Source organism: Capra hircus, chromosome 23, assembly GCF_001704415.2.
Source record: "Capra hircus breed San Clemente chromosome 23, ASM170441v1, whole genome shotgun sequence".
Taxonomy (NCBI): Eukaryota; Metazoa; Chordata; class Mammalia; order Artiodactyla; family Bovidae; genus Capra; species Capra hircus.
In genome coordinates, this window is record NC_030830.1 from 7,332,243 (window position 1) to 7,348,636 (window position 16,394).

A 16,394-nucleotide genomic window follows, 5' to 3' on the forward strand; every position below is an offset into this window, starting at 1 on the left:
GCATACTTCTCAGATGTAACAGTTTCACCAGGACTCAGAAAGCTGCAGTGGATCAGATGGGCAGCAACCACCGAACAGTGACCAGGACCTTTATTTGGGGCAAGTTGGCTTTCGGAAGTGCTTTGGAGCTTCTTCTTGGTCCAAGCACTGAACTGGTTGTCACCAGCTGTCTATATAAAATCCACTTTTTGTCACATGTCACAATTTGATCGAGAAATGGTTCGTTGTTGTTTAGTACAGTAAGAGAAGACGACAGTTCAAAATGACAATTTTTTTGATTATCGGTCAGCTCAAGAGGCACCTGCTTTTCAAGCTTTTTCACCTTTCCAATCTGCTCCATATGCCAAATGAACACAGAATGATCAACGCCGAGTTCTTTGGCAACTTCTCATGTAGTTTAAGAGGAACAGCTTCAGTGATGGCTCTCAACTGGTCGTTGTCAGCTTCCAGAGGCCCACTGCTCTCCTCACCTTCAAGGCTGCTGTCGTCTTTGCAAGGCTTCTTGAACCGCCACTGCACTGTGTTGGTTAGCAGTTCCTGGGCCAAATGCGGCTGCTGGTTTTGCAAGTTGCCTCCACTGCTTTACGACCCATTTTGAACTCAAAGAAAAAATCACTCGAATTTTCCTTTTATCTAACATTTCTATAGTCTAAAATAAGTCATTAGCAAAAAAACCAAAGTGAGAAATGCACATTAAAATGATGTATAACATAATCACAGTTATTTAAGAATGTATTCCAATATTATATGGCAAAGTTCAACAATGAAAAACTCCAATTACTTTTGCACCAACCTGATAGAATGATGAACATTTGCAATCTGGAAAAATCCAGTTATGCGTGCCTTTTTATCTGGAAGTGTCAAAGTGGCTTCTTGAACCTTCTTAGACAGGTACATTCTGCCTACTCAGGTGCTGTACTAAAGCTCTCAGTGCAGGTAGCTGGGGTGGTTATTTCCCCCTGATTTTACACATAGTTAGTGCTAGTCGCTGCTGCTCACTGGCCCTCTCTCAGTTCAGCTCGGGAAGGGGTGGCGATAGTCCTGAGGCTCACCCTCTCCTTTAGTACCCAAGGTCTCAGTGTCAAGGCCACTACGTGCCATTTCTCCTTCACTTTTTGGACTTATTTCAAAACACTGAGAAGAAAATGTTTCAACAACCTGACACCGAGGCCCAACCTGATGCAGGGCACACAAAACACAGCACACCAGCACAGTGGCTAGGTGCCTGTTTCACAGGCCTACAGGGCTGGTGGGACTTCTGGGACTACGAAAACAAATCCCGTCCCTAGCCGACTGCAGTGCTGAGTTAAGGGAGCCAAAACTCCATCTTCAGCTGCTACACAGAGCTGCGGCCAACTGACTGAAGTGTTTCCATTCTGCCTGTTATCACCACCCGGCACAGGCATCAATCCAGAGGAGGCCTGAGAACATGTCTTCATTCTTCTGCGGAAGACGACCCAACCCTTCGCCAACCACCATCAAAATAAAGGCCACATGTCGCACATTCAGTTGGCTGCAACCCTAAGCAATGTTTACTAAAATCAAAGTATCCCACATTTATAGTTTGATCAGCATACTCACATTTCTCCTAATGACTCTGCCAATTTTATAGCTGAGAAAATAAAACTAAGAAAGCAAGTTGGTAAGAGGCACACGACACTGGGAAGTGCAGAACTGGGGGCTAACCTACGTGTTTTACTGAAATCCAGCGCTTTCTCCAGCAGAGCCTGGCTGCCTCACCCCGTCGCACGTTTTCACCCTCGACTGGGCAGGAAGTCAGGGAGGAGCTCGTGTCCAGGTTTCCCAACATGAACTCCAGTACTGCTCAGTGCTTTACAAAACGACGTTCTAGTTTCATCCGCACATTTATAATTTTTCAAGGGAAAACAAATTTACCTTCAACATTTTTTTATTTGCTGTGTTCTTGCCACATTCTCTCCTTAGCTGTTCACTCATCGCTTGCAGCTCTCTTCCAAAGTGAATCATTCTTTCTATGGCAGCTTGACTTCCTCCACACAACTGGCGCCTTAACTGGCTTGAATCAACTTCTGTAAGCAAAACAAACAGGTATTTTACTACCGTACAGTTGGGATACAATGGAGAAACAAACATACATTGCTTACAACATTTTGGACATTTCATTTAGTAACTACTTCCTAATATTTTACCTAAATATGTGGTTTCTTTTTAATTTATTATAATATGGAACCTTGTAGCTACAAGGAATACTTTCTCTAGGGCTCATGAGTCTAGGATCCAATATCTGTCTAGCTTGGAGTTGAAAGTCAGGTGACAAGCTTTCAGTGTTATGATGTACATGTCTCAAGGAAAATGTTATGAAAAATTAAGCACAATTTTCTAAAAATATAGCAACACTGCAAAAAAAAAAAAAATAGAAAAGGAAAAAGTAACTACTTCCCAGGCTACTTTAACTGACATAGAACAGTTAGAAGGTAAGATAGTCTAAATGACTCCAATAAAAACACAGACGATACCACACCTAATCAAAAGGGTTAATTACACTACTTTTAGGAAAAAATTTTACAGTTTATATATCTTGACTGACAATAATCACTGATCAACAATGCAAAAAGTATACATCACTAGTTAACAATATATAAATCACCAATCATGACGGTAACAGTTAATGTTTATGAAGCACTTACAGGCAGTTATCATTACACCCATTTTACAGATGAAGAAACTGAGGCAAAGAGCTCCTAAGTAATTCACCCAAGGTTACACAGCTAGTAAGTGGCAGTTGCAGAATTCAAATCCAGGTGATCCAGCTCTAGAACTCCTGCTTTTTATCCCTAGGCACAAATTATTCTTGGAATATTGAGGCTGCTTGCTAATATTTGATAGCGTAAAACTAGGCTGCCTTTCAGTCATACTCCTTGCTTGACAAAGTGAATTATACATTGGAAGACATGATCCTAAACAAGAAGGTGGTTGTGTAAGTAATATTAAGTTTGCATTTATAAAATAGTTTCTAGCAATTTTAATAAATTCCCTTTAATATCAAAATATTATAAAATCAAATAAAAATTTATAAGCTTCAGTAATTTTCACTCTCCAATTGATGGGAAAGTTTGCTGCTTGTTTAACTTTATGGCACAATTTACTATACAAGTTGTCCACAAAGTAAAATTATGCATGCTAATACATTTTTCAGCCACATAATTTTGAGGGGGAAGGAACCAAGGGAGGGTGTCTAAACAGGCACCTACTACCTGCCAGGCACTGAACTATGAACAGTCGCATATATTCAGGTTAAATGAATTAAAGAAAATCTGATTAGAATTTATAAAATCATCTCTACCCATGGGGCCTATCTATCTTGGCTATATTGAAATAGGTACACAAACTTTTTGTATCTCCAGCCTTACCAATCCTTTCAAAGGATAGTGAACACTAGTAAGTTGGCACTGCTGCATGACTGAAAGCACTGCAGTTGTGCAGAAACAGTTCAGCAAAGAAAACTCCACAAGATGCTAAAAAATTAAGCTCTACTCTCTCTAGCAAGCCACTCTCAGAGACTTCTAAAATATGTTACTATCAAATCCAATGGCACACACATCTTTAAATTTGATTTATGTTCATCAGCTGTGAATCAGTACAAGTAAAAACATAACCTTGTAGTCATCAGTTTTTATTAAAAATGTAAGAAATATCACTGCAGACCCATTTCGGTGTCACAGTCCTCCATTTCGTGGTCATGTTTAGAGCTACCGTTTAGGAAGCCATTGGACGAAGCTTCTCCAACTCCATTGGAGTGGTGATCTGCTTCCATCATGTCTACATCATTACTGGAAATGAAAAAACAAACCTGATTTTAGAGACAGCACAGGTGCAGCTTAGTGTAATATCAATCAGTACTCGACTACAGAGCCTACTTATAAAACTGACTTCATAAGGCAACAGCAATCTGGAAAAAAGGTATTCAGTTAAATCTTGAATGTATTCAAAGCCAAAGATGTAGCTAACTTTTAACGAATTTGTAGTCCTGGAGATAAGGAAGGAAAAAGATACATGTACTAATATGTAGTGGCTTTAAGACTTCCTATCACTATGGAGAAATCATTTTTCAGCACATATTTCCCATTAACTTTCAAAATTAGATCTGCACTTCATTTAATCAACTCCTGCCCTAAAATAACACCCCCCTGCCCCAAGCATGTAAGGGTAAAACCTCCCTGACAAAAAACTGCTCCAGGGACCCACCTCATTTCACCTGTTTCCCTGCCCTCATACTCAGCTTGCTTCTAGACTACTTTTTCTCTAACAGTCTTGGCATTTGGACCTTTGTCCTTACTACTCAAAATTATACTCTTTCTCAAAGGTATTAAGTGATGCCATGAAAAACGACTACTCAGTCTCATCCCCTCAGCCCTTTTCAGAACCCAACACTACTTTTCTCTGACAGGCTTTCTTATCCTCAGCCCTTTTCAGAACCCAACACTACTTTTCTCTGACAGGCTTTCTTACTGGCTGAAGATTCTAAATATACTGCAGAGTCTTAATTTCTGAAATGCTGTTTTGGATCCCTAAGGCGTTTCCAACTCGCCCATTTCACACGGACTGGATGAACAGCATGTGCCAACAGCTCTAAGTTGGCCACGCTGAGGTTGCCAACATTTGCCCTTCATTCCATCCACACCCTGAGCAACAATATCTAACCTTCCAGATTTCTCCTATGAAGATCTAGGTAATGATTATACAGTCCAGAAGGAAACACTTGATGAAACTTTAGAAAATATTTATGTAAATAAAAACGATCATTTCTCGTTAAAAAAGCAATGCATATTCATTTGTAGTAAAACAACAACAACATCGAATGCAGAGAAGCAGAAAGCACTTTGTGCACAGTGCCAGCAAAGGCAACCACAGGTTTCCAGCCTGGGGAGCGGGTGCACACACTCTCTGTCCGTAAGACCATCAGGGCACATGGACACGCAGAGACCTAGAAGCACAGGGCGTGGCCCCAGCACATCTCCGCCAGTTAGAAAAGCTTGTGCAGCATCTTCATGAAATGTGAGAATTGGTAAGAAATCATCCTGGAAGAGGTTAACAACCGAAGTGGAATTCTACAGCTTGAGTAGAATCTGGGATGGAGGAGAAGGTGGCGGGGAGAAGAGCATTTCTCACGGGGAGTCTAAGGGAGAAGGCGCGAGTCTAGAGGTCAGACATCCTGGGAAGTAGTCACCGTTCTGCAACTTACTAGTGTTACTAATTATTCACCTTTTTTAAAAAGCCACTTGCTTCTCTGGTACTCAGCTCTACATCTGTAAAATGGTTTTCGTGGTTGGTTAATACCATCTTTGCCTACTTCACCACACTGGCACAAGGAAAGCCGTTACCAACTAGAAAATCACTGTTACTGCTTAACAGTTTAATGCAGTTTAAGAGCTTACTTTCTTCTATGCTGCACACAAAAGAGGATGCTGTGTCATCAACCCCTTCCGTTCAGCTTGGTTCCCTCAACTCAGGTAATTACAGGTCTCTTTAGCAACTTCCTGCCATGAGCATAATATTGAAGTGAAAAACTCAACAAAGTAACTGCAATCCTACCTTCAAACTATGGTAGAACCATCTAATAATCATAAAGTACCATTAATAAATACTATAAAGTATGATGATGCACTAAAGGCTTGTTTACATCGCCATACAAAATTTTTATTATGATATTCTAATTTCATATTTTAGTGTGTCATCTCCACTGCCTACCCTGACCTCCCCAGCAAGACAATCCCTTTTCCTGCTGCTGTTTTTGGATCATTTTTGTGGATTTCACAGCTGTACCACATAACGCCATTATTTCAGTACATATTTGTCATTTATAATAGATAACCTGGAAATTCTGATTAATCTCCAAATTGCTAAATACAGAGTTTTTACATGTACTTCTCCAGGAGCATATTTACACTGAGAGTCACTGTAAACATTAGGTGCTGTCTCCTTCAATGGGAGAATTTTGCACTGATGCATATTCCCCCAAAATGCAATGTGACCCATCAATTCATGTTCTAAGACCAAACCAACATCAATCAAATTGATAAAAATCCATAAGAACTTGCCCTCACACACTAGCATTTAATTCAAATGGTTGTATTTCACGATCCTTTAGGTTTCATGAATAGAAACTTGAGCATGTCAGAGCACCATGGCGGGACCACCTCTCCTCTCAAAGCTCTTCGAGTGGAGACCATACCAGCAGCACAGTGTCTGACACCCAGCAAGTCTCCAATCCCCTCCTTGCGCTGTATGTTTACTAAATGACTTAATTATATGCTTTATGCAAGCTGTTCAAATTAAAGGTAGGTTCTCATCAACAAATATTTTTTATAAAGTTAGTTATTTGTAACTCAGGAAACACTTATCACACTGAAAAACCCACACACAGAGAAAAAATACTTGAGAAAAAAATAGTTGTATATGTATCATATGTCAACTCCAGAGCTTAAATACACTACAGTGACTTAACTTGGAAACATTAACAAATAGCATTTCTGTGGCCACCGTAGGGGTCTGCGGTGGCAGGAAGGCAATAGAGAGCCTGGATCCGCCCCCGTCACCCTCCAGAGGGAGAGGGGTGCAGAGGAAGAGGACGGGACGCCACTGGGGAACTGACTCCTCACCCTTTCATTCTCGCAGACCCCCACAGTGGCCACCTAACTCCATTTTTCCAAACTATTTCAGACGATGCCACCCATAACGGAGGTTGCTCACAGTGATGCCGGTGCTGGGGGCCTCGTTACCTGGTGAAGCTGCTGGCCTGCTGCGACCTGGACGTGTTGATGCTGTTCAGCTCTGGTACGTTCAGACCACACAGCTGGTGCTTACTGTGGCAGTACGCCTGATGCGCTTTGTTAGATATCACACCGTTACTACAGCTTTCAAAACCTGGGGAGAAAAAGAAAAGACACTTTATAAACACAGAAACAAATCAGGCTGCGACAGATCTACCATGTTCTGATGATGTACTTAAACCTTTCATAATGTAGGAAAGTCAGTGGACTACTTAAATAGGAAACAAGTGGATAACTTCTCCGAAAGAACATCAGGATACTTAATTGTGAGCTGTAATCTCCTCCTGCATTTACTGAAGGCTTAGTTATGCATCTCATTTAATCCCTGCCATGAGGCCCAGCGTCACCATAACCCCATTTCACTAAGTACACAGCGAGACCAAGATCTGCCCCAGCCTGACAGGACACATGGTGTCCGAGGGGCGCCAACGAAGAACACAAGCGTGAGACCCCCACACACTGTGCAGGATGGTGATGGGAACAACCTGAGAGGCAGCAATGCAGAAAGGTGTTGCGTTGAGGAAGAAACAGCAAACATGAAACCACAGGAAACAGTATCTGAGTTGGGTTTTAGAAAGTTAAACGTCCAGAGGAAAGGTAAGACCTTGGGAAAAACAGAAAGAGACAAGCAGAGCAAAAAGACTGAGAAGGACCAGAAATAAATCTGTAGAAGAAAGAAAGGAGAGAACTTTAATTAAACCTCACCAAAAGCCTCCGTGAGTCCAGGAGGAAGCAGACAGGCAGACCTGACTTGTCAGTGGCTGAGGTGGGAAGGGAGGAGGGAGAGGCAGCCCCGCTAGGAGCCGTGCGTGGGGCCGGGGGCTTCCGACACCACGGCCACGTCACTGCCTTTACACGCAGACTTGACTAAAACACACCACTGCCTTCTCATTACCAGAGACCTCTGATTTGACTTCTAGAGACAAAACTCGAAAGTTGCCCTTCATTTATAGAGATCTGTTAGTAACCCATTCTTAGAAACAGCTCATCTTGAAGTTACTTTCTGGTACTAAAAACACACGAATCTGACTCGCCCACAATTTTTCTTCCAGAATCTCTTGAGATCTAATTACAAATGTGCAAAATGGCTGGCAGAAATGTCTACATTTTTTTTGTTGTTGTTGTTCAAAATCATGAAGAAGGGTAAAAACTGTAAGATAACGTAAGACTGAATCTCACCAGAAAAATGTGCAGTACTTCCTTTGCCCGATGCTAAACTGTGGATATTCATCCCATGGCTGGGGCTCATACTTGGACTACTAAACGGTCGAGGACTAACAGGATAACTGTCTTGAGACTTTGGACTTCGGCCTCCCAAACACCGTACTTCACTATCTGTACCATTCACCATTTCTATAAACTGACGGACTCTAAAAAGAGAAAACAAAAATTTATTTACATCATCTCCAGATTACTGTTCAGTTACCTAATAGCAGCGGATTTCTACCAGGAAACACTTTAATAGTCTGCATTTATCAGAAACTCTGGCCTTTAGATGGAATACTAAAAACACGAAATATGGCTCCATATACTGTACTGCCTAGAATATTATTTAAAAGTTTCCCGAAAAATGAGAGTATAATGCAAAGACATTGTATCACCTTTAATCAAGATTTACTAAGAAACTGAAAATCTGTCTGTAGCTACAGTAAACCAAAACGGACCTCATTTTTTTTTTAACCTAAAATAATCAAAATAATATTTGCATTTGGACGCAAATCAAATAGTACCTAAGAAGGACCTGATGTAGTTTTATGTACATATCTACCTTCACACAAAATAAGGGCTTACTCCCCACATTTCCTCACCCCTAGTCCCATCTGCGACCTCTTAATCAAACGGGCCACATTTAAACTTTTATTCTAAATCAAAGTAGTTGTCATCAGGTTTAGCATTTCTGATCTTTTTATGATCATTTCTGATCATTTTTTATCATTCCTGATGCTTAAAAGTTTAAATCTTAAACTTAATAACAGCTGAATTTAAGATAACAAAGATTCATACAACCAACAAAAAAGTCAAACAGCTATTATTTATTTAGAAAAAAAATGAAAGAAACAGAAAACAGTAAGTGTAAGTCAGGATGAAAAACTAGAATCTTGTCACTGTTGGCAGGAATGTAAAATTGTACAGGGCTATGGAACTGTGAGGACTAATTTTCAAAAAATTAAACACAGAATTATCCTATCTTCCACAATCCCCCTTCTGAGCATATATGCAAAAGAATGAAAGCAGAACTCCGACACAGACGTGCACACCCATTATGCTGAGGGAAGTAAGGCAGTGACAAAGGACATTCTATGATTCCATTTACATGAAGTGCTCAGAGTACCCAAACTCAAGTGTACAGAGACAGAGAGGAGAATGGCTGCCAGGAGCTGAGGGGAGAGAGAGAAATGCCGAGTCAGTGTTTAACAGGTACCAAGTTTTAGACTGAGATCATGAAACAGGTTCTAGAAACAGATGGCTGGTGGTGGCTGGAAACAATGTGAGTGTACCAGAAACCAGGTGACTATCAGAAAGCTGTGCACGAAGAAACGGCAGATTTTATGATGTGCGTATGTTTACCGGGCATCCCTGATGGCTCAGTTGGTAAAGAATCCCCCTGCGATGCAGGAGACCCCGTTTCGATTCCTGGGTTGGGAAGATCCCCTGGAGAAGGGAAAGGCTACCCACTCTGGTATTCTGGCCTGGAGAATTCAGGACTATACAATCCATGGGGTCACAAAGAGTCAGACACAACTGAGCGACTTTCACATATATTTTTACTGCAATTTTTAAAAATGCTGCAAACTTACTATAAGGTATTTTACAAGAGAAAAAATAGATAACCCATCTTCTAAGTAAGAGTTTCACATTTTTAAAATACAGGGATAGAATGACAGAAGAGCAAACACAAAGTAGAAAAATGCCTTCTACTTAAGAGTCCTCAACACAAAAGTGTATTCCCAACCTGGTACTTGAATGTGCCACATTACACAATTATGTCTAAATACCTGAAGCAAGGTGAAACAAAAATTAAAGCTATTAAAGCAAGAAAATAACTGTGGTTATGTAACACATATATATAATTAATATCACATTTATTAAACTCACTTTAATGTGAAAAGGAGATTGGGATTTCTTTCAAGTAAACTTGGATATAACTGTTGTGTCGTTTCAATGGCTTCTCCCATTCTTCCTGCTAACACCAATTTCTGAATTCCTATTTAGAAAAGGAAAGCAAAAGATAAATTTTATAAGACTAGAAAAGGAAACTTAGTAGACCCTCAAAAAATTAGTAAAAAATAATCTTTAAATTGTGACTGAGTCTGCACTTATTTTCTAACTCAGTTTCTATTTTAAGGAGTATTTTCAGACAAAATAACCAATTAGAAAAACAAATACTTTAATAAACTACTAAAAAAATTCAAACATATAAGTAATATAGGAAAAACAGCTGTTAAGCAATACTAATGTATTAAACACTGAGATGAAAAAGATGGGTATATTATGCCATATACTGTGGTGATGGTCTCACGGATATATACAAACTCATCAGGCTGTGTAGCCTAAATAGGCATCGTTTTTCATGTCAACCATATCTCAATAAAGTGGCTTTTAAAGAAAAGACCACAGGAGATATTAAAGAAGTAATATTCAAAATGTCTTATCAAATACTATATAGCCTTTTGAACCCAGTACTAAATGAAAATTAGCCTTTGAGTAAGACCTGAATTCACAGCCACTGAATGAGCATGCCCTGAGGTTAGAAGATGAGGATAGGGAAAGATTAAGCAGACACCGCCTGCTTGCTACAGCCTATACAACGCGGTGAGAAAGACAAGCATACCATCAGCTACAACACAACGTCATCCGTGTTTTCTAACAATCTCATCTATGAAAGTTCTGTTTGCGTCCCTCTTGTCTCGTTTTTTGTCTCGACACCCTCATCAAGCCACACTCTCCCTGAGGGACTGACAGCACCGATTTGAGGACGGCTAACTGCGGATCAGTTGTCATGCTGATTTGCCCCTGTTGGAACAGGCCCCACAGCACTGGCCACTAGCATTGGGACCTAAGCAATAAATACTTGAAACCAATACTATCTTAAATTTACATAGCAATTTAAGTGCAAACATCTCACACATTATCTCCACTAACATCTAATAATCATGGGACTACTTTACCTGTTGAAAAACACACACACACATACACACACACACATTCTTATTAAATGTTTACTTTCTGAAAGCTCAAGAAAACATTTTTAAAGAAAAAGTGGCAAACATTTTAACAAAAATTTCACCACAATTCTATCCTTCTACATCCAGAATACTACTACAGTCCTGTGAATTTTTTAAGGTAACCTTCAAAAATGTCAGTAAAAGACAATTTCAGAGGCATAATTTCAAATTAATAAATTTGAAAAAAAACTTTCATGAAAAAAATCAGGTTTCTAAAAGTCAATGTAACCAAAAACTGTAATCTGAAAACACATGTTAGCCATGCACCACAGGTCCTTACTTTGTCTATTTTTAATGGAAGCTAATTCTTCTAGAACGGTCTGGTCTGTAGATCTGGCAAAGGCCTCTGCTGTGGCACAGTACCCATGGTGGACTAAATAAGATGAAACCATTCTTAAAATAAAAAGAAGAAACACACAGCTTTTAGTCAAGAGAATACATGCTTCATACTACAATTTACATACACAAGGTCTACCCTGGTGTTACAAAACCAGTCTATGCCCTGGAACAATGAAGGCTTTAATTACCTCAGGTTCAAAATCAGTTCAAAATATCATTTTGTCTTATTCACAGAATTATTTCCAAAAAGAACTGCAAATGCTACAGTCAGTCTACTCTGCCTAAAAGTAAGTATTACCAGACGATCAAGGACAAGAAATAACTTTGATTCTTAGCACTCCACTATCCCCAAGTCCTTTCCTATTATTTCCCACCCTTACTCAATCGTACTAACCATAATTTCTATTTTACCATTATCATATGACTTACCCTAGTAAAGTGCTGGCATTTTGTAAAATAAAAAACAATAGATTAACTCTTCCTGTTCTGTAGTTTAACTCTTTGCAGTTCTGTCCACCAATTACATAAAACGGGTCACAAGGTGTGAAAACAAAAAATACGAAGGTGACCCCACAGACAGAATCTTCCGGAACAAAGTCTATGAGGGTGATCATATTAATCAGTGAGGAGTCAGCCTTCTAATCTAAATCAGGTGGTATGTTCGTGCACAGGAGACGAAGTCCTTAAACATGACTGATGAGTGAGTGACACTTCCAAAGAGCAAAACTGATTTTTTAAAAGCCAAGTGGTGTTTACAAGCATGGTATTTGGATCTAATGACAAAATGTTAGAAAAACCGCTGACTAAACAATATTAACTGAAATATCCAATATACCTATAAATATTCAACTCTTGAACCTGCCTCCATCTGGCGCTACTAAGGGCCCAGTAGAAAACGATATGAAGCAGTGGTTCGGGAAAGGGACCGAGCTGGCACGGGGAAATTTCTAACAAACGGATTTTTTTCATTCTATTTCATCTAAATGTCAGATTAATTTAAGAGGGTAGGGGAGAACGTTTTAACATGAACTTCCCCCAGTGAGGATATATCTTGTGAGGAATGGGGCAGGGGAGGGCGCTCTCCCCGAACCCTGGCTGCAGGACTAAGGTAGGTGATGCTTCCTCTGTAGCCACCCGCGATGCTCAGCGGGAACCACTGGAGAGCATGAAGAGACGGGACCCCAGAGAGCAGTCCAGCCCAGCTCACACTGTTAACTCACTGTGACCAGGGGATTCTGAGTCAGGGCCACTAGCTTTCCAACTGTGCAGGACAGAAACAGTGGTGTCGAGACCCTAGGTATCAGCTCCGGGGAAGAAGCTCGTTTTCGGAACCATCATCCTACCCCAAATTATCTCCTCCAAAAAACATGACAAGTTTTACGAGATTTGCAAATTTAAGATTGTTCAATTATATAGACATTTAAGATGAGCTGTGTCAGATTGAGGCTATTTTGAATTTTCTCAGGTTAGATTATGATAGTGAAAATAACTACTGAAACGTAACAGTATTTATTTTGAAGTCTGCACTATTTGGAGTTTTAAGAGCTACTGCTATTCAGTACGACTGACATTCACATGTCATCTCGAGCCTTTCAAACAAAGGCATAGTCTGAAATAGATGACTGTCACAGGGCTTCTATTTTCTTGCTGACTCCCATATCGAAATTCTACTTTTTCATAAAAAGCTGCCTAATAAAACGAATTGTAAACTGGGGGTAAAGAGTGAGCTGAGACAAAGGCCATTCATGTACAGTGCTCTCACTAACGCCCACTATCTGCGCTGCTGCTGCCTGTCCACCCTGTTACACTGACTTGCAAGCATTTAAACTGCACTGAGGAATCTAAGCTCCACACTCACGGTCTCTTGATTTGTATTCCCTTTCCCTCCTCTTAAATGTCTAATAGAATATACAGTAAGTAAATGGAGTTCTGAAAATTCTTTAGGCTGGAGATTTTTTGTCAGACAAAAAAAAGGGATCCAAGTAAACAAAAATAGCTGATAGCATTCTTACATAGTTACCCATTCACTGGAAAAATTAAGCCAAATCCTGAAAGGTGCAATGAGCACATCATGTCTGTACTGCACGATGTAAAATACACCATTATTGTGATGTTTATTCTCTCTGAGCAGTAATTATTTTTTCCCCTAAGTGTTTATACCACTGCTGAACAACACAGCCAAGTTCCTGCCCCAAAACCACAATGTGAATTCTACAGTCTAAATTATATTTCTAAATGTATCTTCTGCACTGGCACTATTAATAGCTGAGTCATGTTAACTTATGGAAACTGTTAAATCCCATTACTAAGGACAGCAAATGAATTAACCTACGCGATCTAGTGTCACTTTATTTCCTCCAGCAAATTAATAAATCAGATGAAATACAATTCGGGACGTGTGTCACCAAATCAAGCATTATTAACACATTAAGATCATTAGGACACATATGAAGAGATACACAGTCTTTCACACCGAAGGCTGAAATGTTTTACAAGAAACGTACTCTTGAAGACGTCCCTGCGCACCTCCCCACTCACTTCTGTATCATGGTCTGCCACTCCCCTTCCCGGTCTCCGATAGGAAAGCGGTCTATCTGTGCCTGCGTCTTCGTTCTCCACTCGCGCATGTAATCTTCTATATCGAACACGAAAGGGTGCTGCCCAAAATTAGCATCGACAACTTCTCCTGGTGTCTGGAGCCCCACGGTTGGATATAAATTTGGCTGTAAGACAACACAGTTCACTAAATATCCATCCCTTTTATGTTAAAAAAAAATTCATTCTTTCAAATGCTACCTTTAAAATTACAGAATTGCAAATCTGCTCCACAAAATATTTTAAGATCTCAATCAGAAACTAGTCGAGGAAAAACTAAAGCAAATGATCAAGAAAAATACACAGCAACCTAAGCTACGTGTTTATTCAGACCATAGGGCATTATACTTCTAGTAAATGGAGGTGCTTCTAATAAATAAATTCTTGCTCTTAAGAATGTGTCATACAGACTCAGGGAACTGAAACAGGGGCTCTGTGACAGGCTGAAGAGTGGGCTAGAGGGAGACAGGTGAAGGTCTGGGAGGGAGGGGACACGGGGATACCTATGGCTGACACTTGTTGATGTATGACAGAAAACCACACAATTCTGTAAAGCAATTATCCTTCAGTTAAAAAATTGGGAAAAAAAAAGTATGTCATACAATAGAGAGATTCAAGCATAACTCATGTTTATCCTCTTACGTACGATACTGTGATGCGCTTCTAGAAAGTACACGTGGAAGCTGATTCCCACAGAAGAACATCCTAACTGGGCATACACTATTTTAAGTTTACTAATTTCTATTCTCTCTACATCTGGAATGCCTTTATTAAGGAATGGTATAAGAACTTAATTATAAGCCAAACAGTGCCTTTAAGAATAGAGATTCTTTACATAAAAATAAAATGCACACATTGCCTAAAAGGATTTAAACATTCAAATTCATAAAGAAATGCATTTCCTCCCAAGATATACTCCAAGACTTGAGGGTGAAACAAGTTCAACAGCTTCAAAAATTTGTACAGGAAATACAGAAGTCCTTCTATTGGCCCTATCACTAGTTGTCACATCTGAAGGGAGAATAAGTTACTGAATGTCTACTAAATGCCCAGGTTTAATCATTATAATTACCCTGTTAAGTCATCATCATTGTTATTATTTGCATTGTGAGGATAGAGGAACTGAGGACTGGGGTAAATTAACGTGCTCACAGCTGTCCTATACTATGGCAGAGCTGGGACTGGAACACAGGCTTATTTAACACCGAAATCTAAGTTCAGTGTACCTTTCCGTAACTCCAAACCCTACTTCATCTTCAGCCTCTATATTTATGCCTATTTCGTTGCTTTAATGATTATCACAGGTATCTTCAGTACAAAATCAGGTAAAGATTAAGAGAATATCATGTGCGGAAATATAAGATGCTTAGATAGAATTTCACTGCAAAAAGCTTAGAAGGTATTTTTAAACTCCGGTGACCAATCAAGCAACCCAAATCAGAAACAGAAGGAGTACTGTGGTAATATATTGAGAAAGACAGTCACACTGGGTTAGGGAAATAAATGGTAACACAACACACACATATGTATTGATTCTTAATAATCAACAAAACTCACAAGTTAATAGAATTTTACGGTGAAGACAAGTGAGATACTCATTATAACCTTCTCATTTCACCAATGAGAAATGGAGATTTAAAGAGCTTGCACGGTGTCTCCAAAAGCACCAGTTTGTTAATGACACGCAGAAAGGGAAACTCATGGCTCCACTCCGAACACAGTATTTTCATTAAAGCCCGTTACAAAATTGTGACATAGTTTAAAACAAAAGTATTTTAAGCCAAAAACTCTATGTCAAGAAAAATGAAATTTATAGAAAAAAAAATCTGCCACACATTATAAGGACCAATATTCTAAATACAAAAAAATAATCTCAGAATATAGGAAAACAAAGACTACTAGTTCGTCTGCTCAATGTTGTGTGGCAGCCTGGATTTGAGGGGAGTTTGGGGGGAGAATGGATACATGTATATGTATGGCTGAGTCCCTTTTGCTGTGTACCTGACACTATCACAACATTGTTAATTGGCTATACCCCAGTACAAAACAAAAAATTAAAAAACAAACAAAATTACTAGTTAAAAATAATTTAACTGGCAATAGATACATAGGCAATTTGAAGAAACAAGATGATTAAAAATATAAAGAGATACAAATTGAATTTCTTAAATGCAAATTAAAATAAGCAGATTATTTTGCACAACAGATTAAGATTTTAAAAGCTGAGAATACCCAGTGTTGATGAAGGCTGAGAAAATAAGCCCTCTCATTCACTGTATACAGAAATAGGAATCAATATAACCTTGTAAGAAAGATATTTGGCAAAATCTATTAAAACTGACAAGACAATTTTACTTTACTTCTTTCTTTCCAATTTGAATTGCTTTTATTTCTTTTTCTTGTCTGATTTTGAAATTATAGATTC

General features: G+C 39.3%; 1 protein-coding gene across 1 annotated transcript in view; it reads right to left on the bottom strand.

Moving 5' to 3' along the window:
• Window positions 1–16,394, bottom strand: part of RANBP9 (RAN binding protein 9) — a 71,456-nt gene that overhangs the window by 8,487 nt on the left and 46,575 nt on the right. The window contains exons 6-12 of the mRNA XM_018039009.1: window positions 13,913–14,097; window positions 11,316–11,428; window positions 9,906–10,014; window positions 7,989–8,179; window positions 6,759–6,903; window positions 3,685–3,809; window positions 1,897–2,048 (exon numbers count right to left, since the gene is read on the bottom strand). Of these exons, the coding sequence (XP_017894498.1) occupies window positions 1,897–2,048; window positions 3,685–3,809; window positions 6,759–6,903; window positions 7,989–8,179; window positions 9,906–10,014; window positions 11,316–11,428; window positions 13,913–14,097 (1,020 nt within the window). The remainder of the gene's footprint in view (window positions 1–1,896; window positions 2,049–3,684; window positions 3,810–6,758; window positions 6,904–7,988; window positions 8,180–9,905; window positions 10,015–11,315; window positions 11,429–13,912; window positions 14,098–16,394) is intronic.